A 21,499-nucleotide genomic window follows, 5' to 3' on the forward strand; every position below is an offset into this window, starting at 1 on the left:
GGTAAAGGGGGTCCAGGTCTGGGGCTGTTTTTTTGGGGGGGTCTCTCCTAGCCCTGGTGGCCCCACTGGACTTTAGTGTGGGAGGAGGTGCGATCCCCCTGCTTCTGCCAGGGGCTATATTGAGGGCGGGATCTGCCTTCCCCACACATCTCGGGATCTGGAATCCCCAGATGCAGGTCAATAAAGTTACCACTGTGACTGATGGGCACAGGACTGAGCTGGTTTCTTTCACCCCCAACCTTGGTGGGAGCTCCCCACTGGGCAGGGCTGGGCCCAGGCACCCCCTGCCAGACCCTGGGGGCAGGGCAAGGCTGAGGCGCCCCCCGCTGGCTGCACCATGCCCAGGTGCTGGCTGCCTCCCCAGCTCCCAGCGCTTTTCCGTGCCAGCCCAGGGGACAAGGCCCCTTTGTTCCAGCTTCGGGGGCAGCTGGGTGCCCGCCTCCCCCCCCCCATGGTGCCAGCCGGTGTCAGAGCTCAGTGTCCTGCATGGCTGCAGGGATGGGGGAGCAGGCGCCGGGCGCCCCAGGGGAGCCGCGCAGCTTTCAGCTGGACAAGGAGTTTCTGGCATCACCCAAGGGACTGCTGATGCTTGGCGAGCTGGTAACGGGACTGGGACCCTGCACGCTCCATGGGGGACCCCGGGACCCACCAGAGACCCCTAGACTGAACCAGGGACTCCCCCAGACCCCACCAGACCCAACCAAGGGACCCCCCCTGCAGCTCAGATGAATCCAGACCCTTGCCCTGATCCCAGCCCAGGGGCAGACCCAGAGGCCCTCCCAGATCCCAACCCAGAGACCCCCACAGTCCAGACCCAAGGACCCTCCCAACCAGGCCCCAACCCAGTGCCCCCCCTAGGCTCCTCCACCCTGCTCGCCAGTCCAATCCAGAGGCTCCCAACCCCACAGATCCAACCCATGGACTCCCACCCCAAACCTCCCCACCCTCAGATCCCAGCACAGGGACACCAGACCCCCTCTGCCCACCCAGGTCCAAACCAGGGATCTTCTGAGACCCCCTCCACCCTCGCAGATCCAACCCTGAGGCCTCCTGAAGCCCCAATCTAGGTACTCCTGAGACCTCCCAACCCCCAGACGTCAACACAGGACCGTGAGACCCCCCTCCACCACCCAGATCCAACCCAGAGGCCTCCAGATCCCACAGGTCCAATCTAACCACCCCCCCAGAGTTCCCACACCCCATATCCCAAACCAGGTACCCCCCAGACCTCCTCCACCCTCTGACCCAACCTAGAGGCCCCCCAAACCCCAGATCCCATCCAGCCCCCCAATCCCCTAGATCACCAAACCAAACACCTCAGACCCTCTCCTACTCCCCCAGGTTCAATCCAGAGGCCCTCCCAACCACCCAAATCCAATCCAGGGGTCCCCCCAAAAGCCCTATCCCCCCCATAACCCAGCCAAGGGACCTGTAGACACTGCCACTCCCCAGTGACTCCCCTCCCCCCACTAGATATCCAAACCCCCTTGTCCAACCCAGATGCCTCCAACCACCCCCCACCCCCATGCAATCCAGGGACCCCCTGATTTTCCACCCTCAAATCCCGGGGGTTGGACTCAATGATCTGGGGGTCAGACTCGATGATCTATTGAGGTCCCTTCCAACCCTAATATCTAACATCTATGAATCTATAAGTCAGGGACCCCCTAGACCCCCTCCACCTCCCCCAGATTCAACCCAGGGATCCCCAGACCCCTCAAATCCACAGATCCTGTACCCTTTCACCCCCAAATCCAAATGAGAGGCCCCTCAACCTCCAGACCCAATCCAGATACTCCTGAGACCTCCCAACACCCTAAAACCCAATCCAGACCCCCCAGATCTAACTCCAGAGGCCCCTAGACTTCCCAGATCCAATCCAGACTCCCCCAACATCCCACCTGCCCCGATCCCAAACCTGGGACCCCCAAGATCCAACCCAGGTACCCCCCAGATCCCCTTCCCCCCACACAGAGCCACCCTAGAAGCCCCTCAGACCCCAGATTCAGACCCCTAGACCTCGCAACCTCCTAGATCCCAAACCAGGGGCCCCAGACCCCTCCACCCTGCAGATCCAACCTAGGGCCCCTCTGACCCCCCAGATCCATCCCATTGATAGCTCAGACCTCCCAACCCCCTGATCCCAAACCAGGGACCCCTAGACCCTCCTCCCCCCCATCCCCAGGCCTACCCCAGAAGGCGCCACGCCCTCCCAGATCCAACCTAGGTACTCCTGAGACCTCCCTACCCTCAGATCCCAAACCCAGATCAGAAGCCACGGACCTGCCAGACCACCCCACAGGTCCAACCCAGAGGGTCCCAGACCTCCCAGATCCAACCCATGGACCGCCCAGAACCTCTAGACCCCCAGATCCCACGCCAGGGACCCCCAACCCCTTCAGATCCAACCCCGCAACCTCTCAGGTCCAGTCCAGGGGCTCAGACCTAGGGTCTCCGACCTTTGTTCCTCCAGATCCCAAACTGGGGACTCCCGCAACCCCCAGCCCTGGACCCCAAGCCCCTCCCCAGACTCTCCTTGGCCCCTCCAAGCGCTGAGCTCTCTCCAGGCCCCCCACACCTCTCCAGGCTCGCCCCCTGCCCCACCCAGCTTTCTGCCCTCCCCCCCGGGTCTGGGAGGGGCTAGGAGCTCCAGCCCTACCCCAGGGTGGGGAGTTGGAGGGGTTCCTCATGGGGGGAGGGAGAAGCAGGGGGGGATGCTGGGGGTGGGAGGCTCTGGTGGGGGATGGAAGGGAGGTCTGGGGGCTGTGACCCACCCTGTCCCCACAGGCGCTGAGCCTGCTGGTCTTCGCCCTGCTTACGGCCTCGGTGTCAGCCTACATGGGCGCCGCATTGCTGGAGACCCTGCTCACAGCTGCAGTTCTGGGCCTGCGTGGCACCCACGCTCACCACCACCTGCCCGCCCTGCACTGGCCCTGCCTGGTGTGTGCACCCGTGCCCAGGGACCCCTTGGGACCCCCCCAGTCCCACTCCAGTGCCCTGGGACTCCCAAGGACACTTCTGGCCCAGCCCCAATGCCCCTGGGATCCCCCTAACTACTGGCACCGTCAGGCCTAGTCTCCAACCTCATGCCCTACATCCCCCCTGGCACCCCTGAGCCCCCACCACACTGCCCTGGCACCCCTCCCTGCCCCCAGGACCCTCCAGCCCAGGGAACCCGGGACCACACTTCCATGCCCCACCCCTGGGTCCTCCCCACCCTGTGGTGACCCTGAGTGACCCCATGTGTGTCCCTACCACCCCCAGGACATGCTACGCTGTGGCAGTGCCGCCCTCATCTTTCTCGTCGTGGCAGTCGCTGCTGTTGCTGCCAGCCGTGAAGGGGCGGCTGTGAGCGCTGGGGTGAGTCTGAGGCACCCCCACCCCCGTATCCTAGCATCCTGCATTGCGGCACCCCGAGACTCCCCAATATCCTGCAAGCCTAGGACCCTGAGACCCTGCTACCCCCTACTGCAATACCCTGGCACCCCAGACCCCGATACCCCAAGACCTCACATACCCCCATACTGCAGCACCCCAAGACCTCCCAATACCCCACACCCTAGCACCCTGAAACCGCAATACTCCTGCGACCCTGAGCCCCCAATACTCCCGGCACCCTGAGACCCCCAAGACCCCATATCTCCCAGCACCCCAGGACCCTGAGACCCTACACTGTAGCACCCTGACACCCCAATATCCCTCAACACCCAACACTGCAGCACTGTGCTGCCCCAATGCCCCGATACCCCTGCCCCTCCCTGACGCTCTTTCTCCCCACAGACTTTTGGGTTGGTCCTGGCAGGGGTCTTTGCTTACGATGGGGTCCGGACCTACCGGCTCCAGCATGCTGCGGGGCTTGGACAAGGTGCGTTCCCTTGGGTGGGGGGGAAGGTTGGAGGGGGTGGGGGCAGGGGCATCAGGCTGCTCGGGTCCCCCCAGCAGTCGGGGTGGTGGGGTTAGAGGGGATGGCGTATCACTGGGTAGGGATGGTGTCTGTGGTGCCTGGATGCCAGGCTCCATGGTATGGGGGTGGAGGTAGGGGGCTGTGGGGGGAGCCCCAGGCTGCCAGGACTCCTGGCTTCTTTGCCAGGGGGTGCTAAGTTGCATTAGTAAGTATGTGGGGGTCTGGGGGGAGTTATGTTCTGGCACTGCCTGGACACTGGGGTTCCTTGGCACAGGGCGCTGTGGCACTGGGTGAGGGGATGGGGACCTGGGGCTGCCCAGATGCCTGGGTTCCCCAGCAGGGGGAGCTGCAAGACCCTGAATCATCCTTTTTTGACCAGATTCCAGGGTGGAAGCAGAAGAGTGAGCCTGACCCACAGCCCTTGTCCCCTCCCCAGGTTCCCTCACTCCCTGCCCCCTTCTAGCCCTGCCAGTGCCCCCCACTCCCAACCTGCAGCCCCCTGACCCATGAGTCCTGCTACCCCAACCTGCAGCCCCCTGCCAGTGCCCCCCTAGGTTTTGGTGGGGGCTTAGTGGGAGATGAGGCCTGATTCTGCACTTGGCCTCTCCAAGCTCTTGAGTATGGGCAACCCCCCTACCAAGGCCAGTGTGCATCAGTCCACGTGTCCATTTGTCCTGTCCCATCCCCTCTCCTCCCCTCTCCTCTGCCGTGCTCCCTGGCGCACAAGTCTTCGGCATCCCTGTACAAGGAGTCTCATGAAGACCTGCTGCCTGGAGGACCCGGCACCAGTGTCCTTGTGTTTGCACGCATGTGTATGTCTGTGGCTTGCGCGTGATTCCATAAACAGGTGGTCATGTGGCCCTCACATCTGTGCGTGTATGCAGTCCCTGTGGTGTGTCTCTCCATGCTCGCACGAGGGCACAGGTCAGTCCTGGTGGGTCCCCCCTTTCCCAGGGTGCATTCACTAGTGTTTTCACAAGGGCGTGTCACTGGCAAGTGCTTTGCTCTGGCCTCTTCACACGCTGCTAAGCATCGCACAAGAACATGCAAGCTTTCCCAGTGCTTGCACAAGAGTATACCCCCTGGTGCAGGACTGCTGGCTCAGAGGGGCCTGTGTAGGCATGGGCATGTCTCCCTGTGCCCACATGAGTGTGCAAAACCAGCCTCTTGTGCAAATGATGCATGATTTCCCATGTACCTGTGATAGGGAACTGAGTGCACTTGTTACTTTAAGAGGGGAAGAGGCTGCCTGAGAAGCAACCTTGCAGGTGTGGGAAGGACCAATTAGAGTCACCTGACCAGAAGGGGTGGGGTTTGATGCATATAAACCCAGGGCCTGGAGCTGATCTAGTAGTCTACCCTTGAGAGCAATTGTGGGGTGTGGAGTTTCTGGTTAACATTGAAGCTGGGGTAAGCAACTCTGGAGGTTTGTAGATAGGAGTACCTGGAGGAGGTCTCAGCAGGCTGGTGAGCCCATAAGCAGAAGCAGGCCTGGGAACAGAAAGGCCTGAGAGATATGGCTAGAGAGCTTGTAGGTCAGAGAGGGGCAGGAGAGAGCAGAAAGCCAGGAAGCAAGAAGGGCAGGGTGCCCATGGTCCCAACCAGCCTAGGAGCAGGCTCAGGGTTTAGGGTAGGAGTCAGCAACATTTTGGGGCAACATCCGCAACCTTGACTTATAAGATGTTGGCATGCCGGGGCGTATGGTGGGGAGCTGTGTGGGGCCTGATCCTTGTAGCAGTGCAGCCCTGGTCCCTTCCCTGCTGTCTGCCCTGAGGCATGTGTGCCAAGAAATGTGCCTTTGAGGGCCACACTCTGGCACCTGTGCTGGGGGGTGCCTACCCATAGTCTAGGGAGACCAAACGTCAGGGCCCTCTGCCAGAGACCAAGGGGGTCGGAGCACCTTTAGCCCAGAGAAGGGCATAGATAGGGTGAGGGAGCCCAGAGACTGGGGCCAGGGGCCTGAAGCCCAGGAGAGGTGAAGTGCCAGGGCAGGGAGACCTGGTCACAGGGACTGAGGCAATGGCCTGAGGGTGGGGCGGCTGATGGACAGGATTGGTGATAACATCTCCGAGGCCTGGGCGTGGTGTAAAGGGGTGGTTGTAGCCACATAATAGGCCTTTAAGGTGCTGAGTAGTGAGACCTGAGCTCAGGGTGGGTGAGGTCTCGCTCAGGGATCCCAAGGGCAGTCTCCCTTCCTGAAGTACATATTTTCTTCCCTTCCCGAGTGACTACCAAGAGGCATCATGGCTATCCTGGGGTCCTTGTCTGTTGCATTGTACCTCTGGGGATTTGCATGAGCGTGTGCCCTGGGGCACAGCCTCTTCAGGAGCATGTGAGGCCTCACCAGCTATTTTGTAGGAGTGCTCACATTAAACCCCCACCCTGGGCAAACACTCTGGAGGTGTCTGGCCCTCCCAGTCGAGGGGGGAAATTTTACCCAAAGCAGGTAAGAATCCCTGTCCCCCCCACCCCTCCCCTGCCCCTCTGTGCTCAGAGCCACGTCCCCTCCTTTTCCGCATGCAGCCCAGTCACCTGTGCAGCTTAGTTGGAGAAGGCAGGCATGCTAATTTTAACCATAATCCTAACTCCAAATACCATATTTTATAGGCTACAACATGTTCTAGAATAAGACGCACGCTTTGTTTTTCAAGGGCTGAAGAAGAAAAGATCTTCCCTTATAGTAAGTCACTGAGCAGCAGCAGAGAGGGCGCCCAGCGTGCTCACTCTGCTCCCAATGGATTGGTGCAGCATTTACGTTAGCTTTGGCCCAGCAAACAGCAGCAACTGCTTTTACCATATTTATCTCATATAATGTGCACTCAAATAGCCAAGAGTTGGCTTTTTGTGGGGAAAAAAGGTGCGCATTGTACACAAGACAATATGGCAACTTGCCAACCTTAACATAAATTGCTGCCAAATCGCAGCTCCAGTCACTCCCGATTTCACTGCAAAAATCCCCCCCAGTTGCACAACATTCACCCCAAAATTCAGCCCACTTTCCTAGCAGAGTTTTGCTCTTGGAAATCCTGGTTCTCCCCCCACCCCCTGGCCCCTAAAAGGAGGCTGCACCCTGATATTTTAGCTACTCCATAACCCAGCATCACATCAAACTTCAACCTCAACAGCCCCCAAAAGGCCAGGATTCACCCAAAAGTTTCCCAGTAGTGTTTTCTTTCCTTAGTGGATAGAAATAAGGGAGAGGGGGGATGTTAAACCCTGTGTGTTTTGGGGTTCTTTCCAAACCTCTACTGACCCCCCACTTTGGTGCTGGTCTGGGAGGGGCATCTCTACATTTCTGGGCAGGGATGGGGGGTGCTGTACAATGATGTTGGGGTTCATGTTGCTCATGCCATCTTTGTAGCCCTGACTGGTTCCCTTGTTCCAGGAAGGAGCCTGGACCAATCAGCATCTCTGTGTTGATGCCCAGAACCCACAAGCATGTGTATGGTCCCCTCCACTTTTGCAAAGGACCCCATCATTCCTTTCCCTGTGTCAAATGGTCCCAGTATGCTGTATATAGGCCCCACATAATCATTGATAGAGGCTACTGTGTAGAGCTGGGAGCAACCTGTAGCTTCTGGATGCCTGGGTTCTCCACCAGAGATAGCAAGATGCTGGGATACTGGGGTGGGGAGGAGAGACCCCACAGCCTGGGTTCCTCAGTTTTTCGGTAGGGTGGATGGATGACATGCTGGGTGAGGGAGGGATCCCATCATTACCAGATACTTAGAGTACTCAGTAGGGGGGATGTATATGATACACTGGATGAAGGAGGGGCCTTGCCACTGCCCAGACACCTGGGTTCCCCAATGAGGGGACGTTAGAGTAAGAAACACAGTGCCAGGGGAGGATCTGCTGTTCGGCTTTATTCACACTGCTCTATCCATCCTACATTGCTAAGCCCCAGCCTGGTGGGCCCAGCTCTGAACAGGGCTCCCAGGGTGGGGGTTGTGGCCACGATCCTGACAACTGGGCCTCTCATTCCTCATCATGGAGCTTCTGGAAGAAAACAGTGGGGGAGGGCAGTGGGGAGCAGAGAGATGGAGCGATACGGCATGGGGAAGGGAGAAAGGAAGGAAAGAAGGTGGAGGGGCAGAGAAAGAAGCGGGAGAAAGAGACTTGGTGTGACAGGGAAAACGGATAGAATGGAGTGATGGAGGTGAAAGAAAGAAGAAAAGATTGTTAGAAAAAGAAATGAAGATGGAGAGTGAGAGGAAGAAGGGAAGATGGAGAGATAGAAGGGAAGAAAGAAGGCTATCGAGAGAGAACAGAGAAGTGTGGCCCCTGGAAGAGGAGACCTGAGCTCTCCCAAGTGGGATCTCCTATGGTGGGGGCATGCCCCTGGGTTGGGTGCGAAGTGCCCTTCCTCCACTCTTACCTTGACCCCAATGTCACGGCTCTTGGCCCGGAGCTTGTTGACCTGGGACTCGGCGATGTCGGCCCGCTCTTCAGCCTCATCCAGCTCATGTTGAATCTTCCGGAACTTGGCCAGGTTGGTGTTGGCTTGTTCCTCCTGCAGGCGGTGCCGGGGAGCAGGGAGAGGATTGGGGCATTACCCCATGGGACTCCCTGCCACTGGACTGCAGGCAGTTAAGGGGAAGGGAGGCAGTAGTTCCCTCCCAAATGCTTGGTTACTGCCTGTCCAATCCATCCACTCACTCAACCGTCCATCAGAATCACAGAAAATGAGGGTCGGAAAGGACTTCAGGAGGTCACATCTAGTCCAATCTCTTACTCAAAGCAGGACCAACCCCACCTACATCATCCCAGGCGGAGCTCTGTTGTGCCAGGTCTTAAAAGTCTCCAAGGATGGAGTTTCTGGGTAAACCTAAGCCAGTGCTTTACTACCCTCCACATGAGAGAGTTTTTCTTATCTAACTGCAACTTCTCTTGCTGCAGCTTGAGTCCATTGCTCCTTGTTCTGTCATCTTCCACCACTGACAACAGTCCAGCTCCATCCTCTTGGAACCACCCTTTGGGTAGCTGAAGGCTGCTATTAAATCCTGCCTCAGTCTTCTCATTTCCAGACTAAATAAGCCTGGTTCCCTCAGCCTCTCCTCACAAGTCAAGTGCCTCAGTCCCCGAGCCATCTTCCTTGCCCTCTGCTGGACTCTCTCTAATTTGTCCACATCCTTTCTGTAGTGGGGGGCCCAAAACTGAACACAGTCCTCCAGATGTGGCCTCACCAGTGCTGAATAGAGGGGAAAGATCACTTCCCTTGACCTGCTGGCAACACTCCTACCAGTGCAGCCCAGGATGCCGTGAGCCTTCTTGACAACAAGGGCAAACTGCTGGCTCTTATTCAGTTTATTGTCCACTGTAACCCCCAGGTCCTTTTCTGAAAAGCTGCTGCCTAGGCAGTTAGCCCCAAGACTGTACCGGTGCATGGGCTTGTTCCACCCTATGTGCAGGAATTTGCACTTGTCTTTGTTGAACCTCACAAGATTTCTTTTGGCCCAATCCTCCAATTTCTCAAGGTCTCTCTGAATCCTAGCCCTACCCTCCAGCGTATCGACTCCTCTCCCCAGCTTGGTGTCATCTGTAAACTTGCTGAGGGTGCACTCTATGCCATCTTCCAGGTCAGTGATGAAGGTATGGAAGAAAATCGACCTCAGGACCAACCCCTGGGGCACTCCACTTGATAACGGCTGCCAACTACACATTGAGCCATTGATTACTACCCTTTAAGCCCAATGATCTAGCCAGTTTTCTATCCACCTTACACTCCATTCATCCAAACTTGCTCCATCTATCTGTCCATCTGTCTATCCATTCACTCAGCTATCCATCTACCCATCCATTCATCTGTCTATGCCCTTACCCCTTGCACCTTCCTGTGCCTTACAAGTGGGGGTCTGTCCCCCTTACATAGAGTCCATACAACTGTAAAACTCAAATGAAACGTTGCGTTAACCTGAGGAGCTCCTTGCTACTGGACATGCTGTGAACCCCAGTAGGGCTGGATGGGGAGGGGGCCAGGCCTCATAGAGTGAATTCAAGAGGTGGGAAAGAGGGATGCTGGGCCCAGGGTGGGGGGTACTCACCGCCTCCTCAGCCTGTCGTTTGTAAGCTTTAACCTTGAGCTGGAGCTTGTCCACCAAGTCCTGGAGCCTCATCAGGTTCTTCTTGTCTTCCTCTGTCTGAAGTGGGGTGGGAAGGGGGTGGGGGAATGTAGAGAGAGGTGGGAAGTGAGGATAAGGCTTTGCCATCACTCCTGGGGTAAGGCTTTGCTTCTAGACTGAAGGGTTCTTGATCTAGCCCAGGAAGGTTTCTGGGAAACTCAGTCTGACTGTGATTTGGGGCTGGGGGAAAGGCTGGTTCTAGAGCTGACTGAAAGGGGACCAGGGAAGCTGGCCACATGTTGGAGGCTCTAAAGGTCTAGAACATGCCTTCAGACTCATTTTCTTCTTTCTCCTCCTGCAAGAGGACTTCAGAAAAAGGAAAAATCATCAGAAGAAGCTACTGCTTCATGTCCAGAAGCAGAACTGGGCTCTAGAGTTGGGTTTGAGAACCAAAACCCCAGACTGAGGCCATTCTCCAGCCCACTGGAGCAGGGTTAGGGGGTGCCCAGGGAGCACAGCAGGCATGTGACTGGCCATTCAGATCTAGAACCAAGGTCAAGAGTTTGGCTTTAGAGGAAGACAAAAGAGTTCTTGTTCTAGAACATAGGCCCAAAACCTTTCTAGACTATATGTCTCAACAGGACAAAGGGAGATGGTCTTAGAGCAAGAGATAAGCACTCTGGGCTGGCCAGTGGTATGCTAAGAACGATAGGTGTGTCCTACAATAACTCCAGCATGTTTTCAAGTGAGCGCCATGTTCTAGAGCCAGAGCTGCTGTTTTAGGTGGGATGGGAATGTTTCGCCAATGCCAGCAGCCTGAGAATGAAGGCAGAGAACAAATCTCCAGGGAACAATGCTTGGATCCTGTGGACCCTTCCAGTGAAATCGCTTCTTCAAAACACAGTGGAATGAGCTGGAACCAACCACCAATATTCTCTATGATCCGTGTCTAATGTGGATCTAGAAAACTGGCTGGATCTACAGATGAGGAATCCCAAAGCCATATCTGGGGCTGGGTACCTGGTAGGTGAGCTCCTTGATGCGCCGCTCTGACTTGCGCAGGCCCTTGACGCTCTCCACGTTGCGCTTCTGCTCAGCCTCCAGCTCGTTCTCCAGCTCCCGCACCCGGGCCTCCAGCTTCTGCAGCTGCTTCTTGCCACCCTTGAGGGCCAGCTGCTCAGCCTCATCCAGCCGCAGCTGCAGATCCTTGATGGTCTGCTCCATGTTCTTCTTCATCCGCTCCAAGTGGGAACTTGTGTCCTGCTCCTTTTTCAGCTCCTCTGCCATCATGGCCGCCTGCCCACAGGGGTGAAAGAGAGTCAGGCTTGCCCCATTTTCTGACCCATCCCATCCTCCTCAGCCTGAGGCCAGGTCCAGGATGATGTCCCCACTACAAAGAAAAGGTCTCAGGCCTGTTCCCCACCCACTGAATCAGCTGCAGGATCAAGGCTGTTGTCTTCTGGGGTGGAAATGCCCCTTCCCTCTGCCACTCACATCAGTGATGGCTTTCTTGGCCTTCTCCTCAGCATTCCGGCACTCCTGGATGGCATCCTCCACCTCCGTCTGCAGCTGGGCCAAGTCCACCTCCATCTTTTTCTTCTGATTGATCAGGCTGGTGTTCTGGAGGAGCAAGACACATGTCAGGATGGCCACAAAAGCAGAAGCCATATGTTCACCCATTCCTTCCCTGTTCTAGACCTCCAGTGTTAATGAACATCCAGAATAAGGATCTGGACACTTGCAGTGAGCCAGGTTGTAGATCACTGAGCACAGCTGTGAACTAGGATCTTGACCTTGGCTACTCCTCCAGTATTGCAATGGGTTAGGTTCTAGATAGCTCTGTGGCCCAGTTCAGATCCAGAAGCCTCATTCTGGACTCCTAGGTGCCGCACCATGGTGCAATAAGGGACCTAGACCCCAGGCACTGCCAGGTTTTTATAGGGGCCAATGCAAGGCCAAAGGCTGGGTTACAGATCTTGTCATGTCCCTACACTTAATAATGAACCCTCTTCTAGATCTACAAGCATCTAATTGCAGGTTCACTCTTCTGGTTCCAGACTCCAGAAGGGCACTGAAAATATTGGTGAATGAAGTTCTAGATTCTCTCAGGAGCTCATATCTGTAGAGCTGCCTGGTTCTAGACCAACTTGCTAGGCTGCAAACATAAAGCGGTGAAAACTCTGGAAAATACTGTCTAGGTGAGTTTTCAACTGAGAATGTGATCAAACAGAGGTGGACACTGATATTGATGGGATATTTTCTACACCAGAGCAAGGGATTGATTTTCTGGAGTGTTGTGATGACACAAGGAGGGAAATGTTGCAGTTCTAGATTGCTGCGTATGCATAAACAAACCCTGTCACATTGCTCTAGGTGTTTCAGATCGTGAACTGACATAGCTCTAGGGATTAGAACTCTGGACTGATGACCAAACTAGTGCCCGTATTCTAGGTCACCTTCTAGATGATTGCTCTGGAGAGGAGAGCAAGAAGGCTTACATTCTAGGCCATCACTCAAGAGATCAGCTCAGGAGGTCCATAATTCAGCACCTAGCACCATGAGGAAGATCTTGTCTGAGTGACTCAAAAACGTGGGTGATTTTGGATTCTCTCAGCTCATTTCTAGACCCCCTCGCCCTAACAAGGCTTGTTCCAGATTGGAGATGGATCCCCTCGGGTTGGAGATTGTTGCCCTGTTGCCCTGGAGGGTCCCCTGTGGGTCTTACCTGGGAGTGCAGGAGCTGGACCCTTTCACTAGCCTCAATGAGCTCCTGCTCGGCCAGCTTGCGAGCTCGCTCCGTCTGCTCAACCACAGCCCGCAGCTCCTCCAGCTCTGACTGCATCAGGTTATTGCGCCGCTCCACGATGGCAATGTTCTCCTTCAGGTCCTCATTGGCTCGCATCACATCATCCAACTGCAGCTGGGTGTCCTGGATGAGGACCCAGCATGCACTGAGCCAAGCAGTTCTACTACCACCTACCAGGGGCAGGCCCCAGGCTCCCCACCACCCTGAGCCAGCCAGGGTGCCATTACCTTGAGGTAGCCCTGAAGCACCTTGACTTGCTTCTGTGCCTCAGCGGCTATGCGGTTGGCATGGCTGAGCTGGATCTCCATCTCATTGAGGTCGCCCTCCATCTTCTTCTTTACCCGTAGTGCCTCATTGCGGCTGCGTGTCTCAGCATCCAGTGAGGCCTGGAGTGAGTCCACCACCCGCAGGTGGTTGCGCTTGGCCTGCTCCATCTCCTCATCCTTCTCGGCCAGCTTGCGCTCAAAGTCTGCCTTGAACTGGTTGAACTCCAGCTGGGCCCGCAGGATTTTTCCCTCCTCATGCTCCAGGGAGGCCTGGTGGGAGGAAGAGAGATGGTAGAGAGAAGGAGAAATAAAGGGGAAGGTAGAGAGAAAGAAGAAGGCATACAGAGAGGCTGTGTAGTGAGATGGGTGTGTAGATGGATTATATATAGATGATATGCATGGAGACAGGTAGGCAGACAGAGGGATGGAGATGGATGAGTGGAGGAGTTGAGATAAATGGACAGACAGATGGATGGATAGATGGATGGAGGGGTGGGGATAGATGGATGGATGAAGATAGAGGGATAGATTTATGTAGACAGATGGACGGAGTGAAGGTATGCAAACAATGGTGACACGTAGGGGGTGTACGCGCACCCCCTGAGCATGGCGGTGCACCAGCTACAAAAAGGCACTGCCAACACTGTTGGCGGCGCTGGTGGGCGGTCGCTGCTCGCCACCCCCGCTACCGACAGTGCCAGCGGCGTCTGCGGCTGATCAGTGATTGCTGCTGGCCACCACCAATGCTGCTGGTGGCTTCTGCAGGTGGTTGCCACCCCCTCAAGCCAACAGCATCTGCAGGAGCTCCCTGCTTACTGCCGCCACGCTCCCACTGCCGCTGTGCCCCCCCAGCCACCGGGGGCATGTGCCGTTCATGTGTGCAAAGCAAGTAAAAGTGACAGATGCAAACAAATGAGATGCAAAAAGGGAGCAAAAGAATGAGACGAGATGAAGAAAAAATGGAGAGCCCAAAAGGACGATTGAAACCACAAGCAAAGGGAAGAATACATGAATCAAGGAGAAGAAGCATAAAAATGGGACCCCCAGGAAAAAATGGACGGGAAGGAAAAAAAATGGGGAAGAACAGAATGACGTAAAGAGGATGAAAACTGGAAGTAGGAATGAAGGAGAGAATGGAGCAAGGTAGGCATGAATGGGTACAAGTAATGAGGGGGAGAGCAGGAAAGAAGAAATAAAAATAATAGAGAAGGTTGGAGATTAGGAGGAACTTTTAACTGTGAGGGTGGTCAAGCATTAGAGCAGGCACCTAGAGAAGTTGTGGTATCTCCCCTGGAAATGTTCGAGAGCAGGTTGGACAGACGTTACAGCAATGACTTGGCTGGCCACATAAGGTCCCTTCCAGCTCCCTTTTCTTATGATCTTATAACCCTTTGGATCAACGGAGCATAAGATGATATGGATCCTATGATCTGTCTGATCATGGAATACCAACAGGCAGGTCAGGGGGTTGCATTTCTCACCTCAGCTTCCTCCAGTGCTGCCTGTAGCTCCAGCTTTTCGGCCTCCAGCTGTTTTCGTGCCTTTTCCAGCTCCTGCCGGCTCTTTCCGCCCTCGCCAAGCTGCTCTGTCAGGTCCGAGATCTCCTCTGTGGGGTAAGTGGTGGGGGGGGGAGGAGGAGGTGGGGAGGTTGACGTGGTGCCAAGTGGGCCTTGGAGGCCCTGGTCAAGGGCCCTGCTACAAGGAGGAGGGCTATAAACTCAATAGAGGGGGGCTGGGGAGAGGTGAGTTTCATGAAAGCCTGGGGTGTATCTAGCCTCACCCTGGAGGTTCTTGTTCTCCCTCTTGAAGGTCTCCAGGTGCTCCAGAGACTCCTCGTAGGCATTCTTGAGCTTGAAGAGCTCGGTGCTGAGTGACCGGGACTCTTTCTGTGAGGTCTCCAGCTCTGTCTGGGACTCCTCAAACTTCTGCTTCCACTCAGCCAGGATCTGGGGGTGGGCAGGACATGGTTAGGCCCCCCAACAGTCACTCAGTCCTTGCCTGCTTCCCCATCCTCCTTCCACCCTTCCCCACCTTGTCGAAGTTGCGCTGCTTCTTGTCCAGGGCAGCAGCGGCAGCGTTGGAGCGCTCCACATCCACCATCAGGTCCTCAATCTCATTCTGCAGCCGGTGTTTGGTCTTCTCCAGTGAAGAGCACTTGGCATTGACGGCTTCTACCGCTTCCTCTGCCTCCTGCAGCCGCTGCGCCAGCTTCTTCCTGCAACCAGGGGGCACGACAGGCAATGCTGGTCACCCTGAGGAGCCAATTGGCCCCCTTCCCCAGCTGGGGGAACCTTCTTAAGCTTAGAAATGGGAAGGGAGGGGTTCCCAGTAGAAAACACCATTGGCTTTGGTACAATGCATGAGCCTCTCAGGTTTTCTAGACTGTACTAGATCAGAGGGCCTCCAGTTCTTCATCTAATGAAACCCAGGATGGTTGACTGCTAGGTACCCATGGCTTTTATTTGTTCTAGAGTGTTGTAGGACACTTATCATATCAGGGCATCGGGGAATTACTTGATGGTTCTAGAGCTAGCCATTCTAGAACAAGTGGATTTTGATGTGAGCAAGCTGCAAGCTTGTCTTGTGTCCCCTTTCCCTCTGTCTCCGGGCTTCCAAGGGTAATATAGATGGATCTAGAACTGATTTAGACATTTGGGGCCTCCCCTGGGCACCGAGTACCATCAAAGGTACTTAACTGAGACCATGAGGTTTAGGTTGTGCCCCAACGCAGCCTTTGTAGTAGCCCCCAGCTCCAAAAAATGGCACGTTCTAGATTGAACTTTTGATGGCCCCTCTTAACACAAATTGATCAGAGAGGCAGCTGGTGTCACACCCACTCCTCCTCCTCTTTGATGTTGTAGGTGAGTCTAGGCCCAGTTTCTAGACTTCTCACCAGGCTTTGTTGTATTGCTCTGGAACAGAAGACCTGGTTCCATGGCCAGATGGAGGAAGCCATGCTGCTTCTTCAGCATCTTCTGGTATGCTGGGGGAGAGGTGGTGGTTCTAAATAGCTAAGGTTCCATCAGTTCTAGATCACTAGTGTCCAGAAAGCTCTCAGATAACTGCTGTCGGTGCTCCAAGCTTCCTGCCTGCCTTGAAAACTGGTGAAGGAAGTCATGATTCTCCAGAAAGTTTTAGACTGGTCCAGACATCAGTTCTCAGAAGAGATGAGAACCATTTCCAGTTCCAGATCTCCTTAACCTAGTATCCCCTCCTGAATGTTGCTCCAGAACACCTATGCGATTCCTGGGTGCTCCTGGCTGTTCTAGATTGGTGTACAACACTTCTATAGAGCGGGGCCTATATGGCACCCTCTGTTACTAGAACATAGGGCCAAGCAAATTCCATGATAGCTTTCTGGAGCAGGGAGGGATCCAGAGTTGCTCCTTGGGTGCTCAAGGCTTCTCTAGATCCTTCTAGAACTCCTGTCTTTCTGTCCAGTCCACCTACCTCGGCAAAGATCCCGAACATGGAGAGCAGAGGGGGCATCTCTCTTCCAACCAAGAAGCTTTTCGCTCGTCTTATACACTGCGAGTGACAATATAACCCAAGCCAAAAGCTTCCCTGTTGGAGGAAGCAGCTGAGAACCCTGGCATCTTGGACAAAGCGGGTATGACCATCAGGGGAATGGGTGGGAGGACTGGAGAAAGGAAAGGATGGGAAACAAGAACATGGGGTCTACTGAGAACCCTGGCAGCCAGGGCTGTGGGAGTCGCAGGGAGGAGATGGAGGCAGCTGAGAACCCAGGGTAGAGTTGAGGGACCTGACAGGGGAAGGGGTGGAAGGCAAGGGGTAGGGGGAGAGGAGGTCCTTGGACTCTAGAGTGGAATTGCGGGGCCAGTTAGAGGAAGGGAGTCGGGGACAACCCCAGTGTCCAGGTCTGTGGGCAGTGGAGGGTGGGTGGCACTCACTTGGCCTCCTCCAGCTCCTCAGTGCGTTGGATGGCATCAGTCTCGTACTTGGTCCGCCACTGGGCCACCTCGGAGTTGGCCTTGGAGAGTGAGCGCTGCAGCTCGGCCTTGGCCTCCATCTCCTCCTCATACTGCTCCCGCAGCAGGTCGCAGTCGTGTCGAGCCGACTGCAGGGCGTGCGCCAGTGCGTTCTTGGACTAGAAGGATGAGGGGAGGGGAGAGAGCTCAGATGGTCCCCTCATTCCTGACCCACAGCCTCTTGTCCCTCCCCAAGCCCTGCTGGTGCCCCTCGCTCCTGACCCGTATCTCCCTGCTCCCTTAGCCTTGCCTATCCCCTTACTCTTGACCCACAGCCCTTGACTCCCCCCAGCCCTGCTGATGCTGCTCACTTCCAACATGCAGCCCATGTGTTCTCAGGGTACCTTGACTTCTTCCTCCATCTGCCTCTTCACATCCTCCATCTGCTGGGTGTAGGACTGCTTGCCTCTGGTCAGCTGAGAGATCAATGCCTCTTTCTCCTCTAGCTGGCGGGAGAGCTCCGCTGCGGGGAAAGTGGAGGACAGGGTTAGAGTGATGACTAGGGTCAAGGATCAGGGTGGGGGCAGGGCCCTACCATTCTCTGTCTGTAGCTTGGCCTTCTGGGTGCTGGTGTCATTCAGCACCCGCTGTGTCTCTTCCAGCTTGGACCGGTATTCAGCTGCCTGGTCCTCCAGTGTTCGGGACAGCTTCTCTGTTCCCACCTGGGAGTGGAGAGGGAGAGATAGATAGGGTGCTTGTCCATGTTATCAGGTTTCTCTAGCTAAAGATATAGAGAAGGGGAGAAGACATGGGCAAGGGCCGGAAGGAGAGAACTAAAGAGCACTGGGGACAAAAGGAAAAGTGCAATCAACTCCCCACCCTGGATGAATCCAAGACTGAATGAAAGAGGAAGCAAAGAATAAGTAAAGGGAAGAATGAATGAGGGTGCATTAGTGATCACCAGGTTCAACAAACACAGGTCTACGTGATGAGAACTACTAATGATGGACTTAATTGTGGAGCAGCTGGCAACCTCTTCAGACACTTTGTCTGTCTCTGACTAATGAACAGCTGCTTCACTGAGGGACTGTCTCCCAGTTACTGACTTCCTCAGGCTGCTTAGTTAGGAAGCATATTTAGAGTCCAACTTCTACCACTACAATAGGTATAAAGAAGTTGAACAAAAACTGAAGGGAGGGTAAAGAGAATGAAAGAAACAGGAAATACAGGCAAGGAAGAGCTGAGAGAGGAAAGGGTGGCATGCAGAAAGGATGAAAGGAAGGAAAGAAGAAAAACCCAAGTGAGAAAGACAAAGGGAGGAAAGATGCTTGAGAGAACACATGAATGAAATAAAACAAGGAAGTGGAGAAAGAATGAAGGGGAAAGAGAACCTTGAAAGAAGGAAGAAACACCCAAGCCAAACCAATAGAAGATGGAAAAGAAAGCAGAAGTGTGAGAATAGAAAAGAGCTCCTCCCACACCTGGCCCTACCCCCTCTGATTTGGGCCCTACCCCTTTGGTTCTGGCCCCACCCCTGGGTTGTGATCAACTCCCTTTTTTGGCACCTAACTGCTCCTTCCCTTCTGACCTTGACCTTGGTTGCTGTGGCCCACCACAATCACCTTGTCTCTTTTTATTTAGTTTTGGCCGCTCCCCTTTCAGGCTTGGCTCCACCCACTACCCCAGGCCCTGCCCTTTCAACCTTCTCCCAGTGCATTGTGGCTTTGAGCATGTGACCCATACTAGAAGCCAATGGCCCCTTTTCTTTGACATCACCCATGCCTAAGCCATCCCACCCCCATGGCCCTGCTCCCCAGCTGTGGTGATGCCTCCTTGTCTACCTAAGACTGGAAACTATTGGCCCCTCTCGCTTGGCCATGCCCCATTCATGACTCATCCTATTCCATCCCTTGTTCCACCCACCAGCCTTGGCCATCCTCTTCTAGCCACAGCTCATCTTCCTCTTCCAGTCTAGGCTTCTTGCATGAGTTCTTACCTCTGAGCCTTGGTCCAACTCATCATGCTCCACCTGCCAGACTTAGCCCTGGCCACCTTACTCTGGCCTTGAGGCGCTTACCTTGGCCTTGAGAAGCTGTTCCATGTTGGAGCTGACATCGTCTAGCTCCAGCTTGAGCTCGCTCTTCTCCTTCTCCAGCTTCTGTTTGACACGCTGCAGGTTGTCGATTTGCTCACTCAGCTCGGCCACCGAGTCGGCGTGCTTCTTGCGCAGTGTGGCGGCCGTGGCCTCGTGCTGCAGCGTCGCCTCCTCCAGGTCTCGCCGCATCTTCTGGAACTCCACCTCCCTTTTCTTGTTCATCTCGATCTGCACTGAGGTGGCACCACCTGCCTCCTCCAGCCGCTCGCTGATCTCCTCCAGCTCCCGTGATAGGTCTGAGCGCAGCTTCTCCACCTTGGCCCGGGCTGTGCGCTCTGCCTCTAGCTCCTCCTCCAGCTCCTCAATGCGTGCCTGCAGGCCAGAGAGAGAGAATGACCTACAACATCAAACCTTCCAAATCAGGTTCCAGAGGGACCCATGGTACAGATCGGGATGGAGGAATTCAGCTCCAGCAGCCAAAGGGCATTTGGGGGGTCTTGTGCTATCTGGAGAGATCCAAGGGGGTCCTACCCCAGGTCTAGAACACACATCATTCTGGAGCAGACTGGAAAAATGATCTGGGTTCTAGAAAGACACGAAGTTCAGCCCTGAAGCAGTGAAGGAGACAGCGTTTCTCATGTATTTCAAGGCTATCCAATACTAACAAATTCACATGGCTTTAGGAAAGGAAGAGCTGAAGACAGAGAGAAGGAAGAGAGAGATTGATTGATCAGTTATTGGGTTCTAGAAGGTGAGGGCAGACAACAGAAAAGAACTTCCCATGGGGCCAAACGTTTCTCCTTCTGGAGAACTAATATTTCTAAACCAAGTGTTGGAATACATACTGTAGACACGGATACTAGGCAGGCTAAATTGAGCCAGGTCCAGGGTGTTTTGGAGCATGAGAAGCTGACAAGTTAGTATGGGAAAGAGACAAGAGAGAGGCGTATACCACATTTACCATATTTCTTCACACACCATAGACCTGTACTTTGTTTTGAGAAGGCAGCATAAAGAAAAAAAGGTTTTTCCCACAGTCATGGCTGAGTGCTGGCTTCATGGATCAGGACATGATTGCTTTCTCTCTCCTTGTCAGCTCTGCAGCTTACAGGAGCTGCCAGACAGGGAGAACTGGACTCCATCCCTCCTGCCCGGGTCTGGGAAGGCAGCAGAGGCCTTGGTAGGCACTGCCAAGGCATTTCCACACCTCCATTCAGGTGTGGAAATCTGCTTCCCAGCTTAAAAAATTCAACCCAGTTTTGAAGGAATAATTTTGGGGAAATGGTGCAGTTGCTATATGAATAAATACGGTAACCTCGTTATTAAAAAAAGACAGGATGGAGGATTATGGACTTTTTCTATTGAGAAACAGAGGGCGTGGGAGGAAAATCGGGGAAAGGGATGTCCCCTAGAGGTAGCGTTGTGGGATCTTTGTGCTGCATCTAATGTAACATGGCATAAATCCCACCTCCTCTGTGTGGGCGGAGCTATCGTCTGGATCTAGAGTGGAAGAGGGGAGGCAAAATGCTAGGAGCAAGACAAAGAATATTGTTCTAAATCAGTGGTGCTCAACCTTTTGGCCCCACGGGATGAATGAGTCTTGTGGGGCCTGTCTGCAGGTCACATATAGCCCTGGGGCCTGGCACTGGCCCTCCTACCCTCTAAATGCCAGCATTGGACTCTGGGGTCTGGATCTGTGTCCTTTGTGCTGGGATTGGGTCCTAGTGGCCCAGCACCACCCCCTCCTGTCCCCTGTGCGCTGGGATTGGGCTCTGGGAAGCTGGCACTGGCCCCTCCCATCCCCCTTGTGCTGGAATTGGGCCCTGGGACCCAGCACCACCCGCATTTTTGGCCTTGACATTGGAATTGAGTGCCGGATCCAGCACGTTTTCCTGCTGCCAAATTTCTGTCATCCTGTGGGCTCGGTGACACAGCTTCATGGGCTGGTTCTGGTCCATGGGCCAGAGGTTGTGAGCACCCCTGCTCTAGACCATCGCGTGGGCACATGGCTGACATTTCTTCTTTGTTTCTCCCACCTGATGTTCCTTCAGCTTCTTCTGGAGCTGCAGGGCCAGTGCTTGCTCATCTTCAATCTTGCTGTTCAGCTGGTTGATGTCGAACTCCTTCCTGCAAAGAGACAGGGTGTGATGAATCCCCTCGGTCACCGCTCCCCAACATGGGAAAAACATCCCTGTTAGAAGAGTGAGGCGGTGGAATAGACAGCCTAGGGGAGTTGTGTGCTCTCCATCACTGCTACATCAGGGGAGTATGTCGCAGGGCACCTCAGTGCCTGCTCCTAGGGAGTAGAAACTGCCAGGGAGAGAGAGAGCCCTGGCAGGACATAACGAGCCCAGATGAGGGTTGCCTGGGTAACAAGCACAGCTGCGGGTTGCCGGGGCAACTAAGGAGAGCCAGCTGCCTGTAGGAGGCAGGGCCT

The 21,499-nt window shown here is 54.9% G+C and overlaps 2 protein-coding genes across 6 annotated transcripts in view; one reads left to right on the forward strand and one right to left on the reverse strand.

Annotated features, from left to right (window-relative positions):
- The first annotated feature begins 450 nt into the window (after window positions 1-450).
- Window positions 451-4,590, forward strand: CMTM5 (CKLF like MARVEL transmembrane domain containing 5). Its single transcript, XM_006036527.3, has 5 exons — window positions 451-600; window positions 2,788-2,940; window positions 3,265-3,360; window positions 3,781-3,865; window positions 4,284-4,590. Exons 1-5 carry the CDS (start codon window positions 487-489, stop codon window positions 4,307-4,309), a joined length of 474 nt encoding a protein of 157 aa, XP_006036589.3. The 5' UTR covers window positions 451-486; the 3' UTR covers window positions 4,310-4,590.
- Window positions 4,591-7,752: 3,162 nt separating this feature from the next.
- Window positions 7,753-21,499, reverse strand: part of LOC102378097 (myosin-6) — a 31,643-nt gene continuing 17,896 nt past the window's right edge. For 2 of the 5 annotated variants that reach the window (XM_006036506.2, XM_025192792.1), the window contains 15 exons: window positions 21,099-21,189; window positions 19,045-19,434; window positions 17,563-17,689; window positions 17,372-17,490; window positions 16,950-17,146; window positions 15,070-15,253; window positions 14,819-14,984; window positions 14,520-14,644; window positions 13,000-13,308; window positions 12,692-12,895; window positions 11,461-11,586; window positions 10,987-11,262; window positions 9,949-10,044; window positions 8,283-8,417; window positions 7,753-7,903 (listed from right to left, as the gene is read on the reverse strand). In XM_006036506.2, the coding sequence (XP_006036568.1) occupies window positions 7,883-7,903; window positions 8,283-8,417; window positions 9,949-10,044; window positions 10,987-11,262; window positions 11,461-11,586; window positions 12,692-12,895; window positions 13,000-13,308; window positions 14,520-14,644; window positions 14,819-14,984; window positions 15,070-15,253; window positions 16,950-17,146; window positions 17,372-17,490; window positions 17,563-17,689; window positions 19,045-19,434; window positions 21,099-21,189 (2,566 nt within the window). In that variant the 3' untranslated portion in view covers window positions 7,753-7,882. Of the gene's footprint in view, window positions 7,904-8,282; window positions 8,418-9,948; window positions 10,045-10,986; window positions 11,263-11,460; window positions 11,587-12,691; window positions 12,896-12,999; window positions 13,309-14,305; window positions 14,428-14,519; window positions 14,645-14,818; window positions 14,985-15,069; window positions 15,254-16,949; window positions 17,147-17,371; window positions 17,491-17,562; window positions 17,690-19,044; window positions 19,435-21,098; window positions 21,190-21,499 lie in introns of those variants that run through there. The other 3 variants (XM_025192790.1, XM_025192791.1, XR_003091972.1) reach the window with 3 other exon arrangements.

Source organism: Alligator sinensis, unplaced genomic scaffold (genome assembly GCF_000455745.1).
Source record: "Alligator sinensis unplaced genomic scaffold, ASM45574v1 scaffold128_1, whole genome shotgun sequence".
Lineage (NCBI taxonomy): Eukaryota > Metazoa > Chordata > Crocodylia > Alligatoridae > Alligator > Alligator sinensis.

Excerpts from the sequence above, each read along its gene's own strand:
- CMTM5 (XM_006036527.3), top strand. The coding sequence starts at position 487 with ATGGCTGCAGGGATGGGGGAGCAGGCGCCGGGCGCCCCAGGGGAGCCG. Across the intron at positions 2,941-3,264 it reads CCCTGCACTGGCCCTGCCTG|GACATGCTACGCTGTGGCAG; the intron begins GTGTGTGCACCC and ends TACCACCCCCAG. Across the intron at positions 3,361-3,780 it reads GGGCGGCTGTGAGCGCTGGG|ACTTTTGGGTTGGTCCTGGC; the intron begins GTGAGTCTGAGG and ends TTCTCCCCACAG.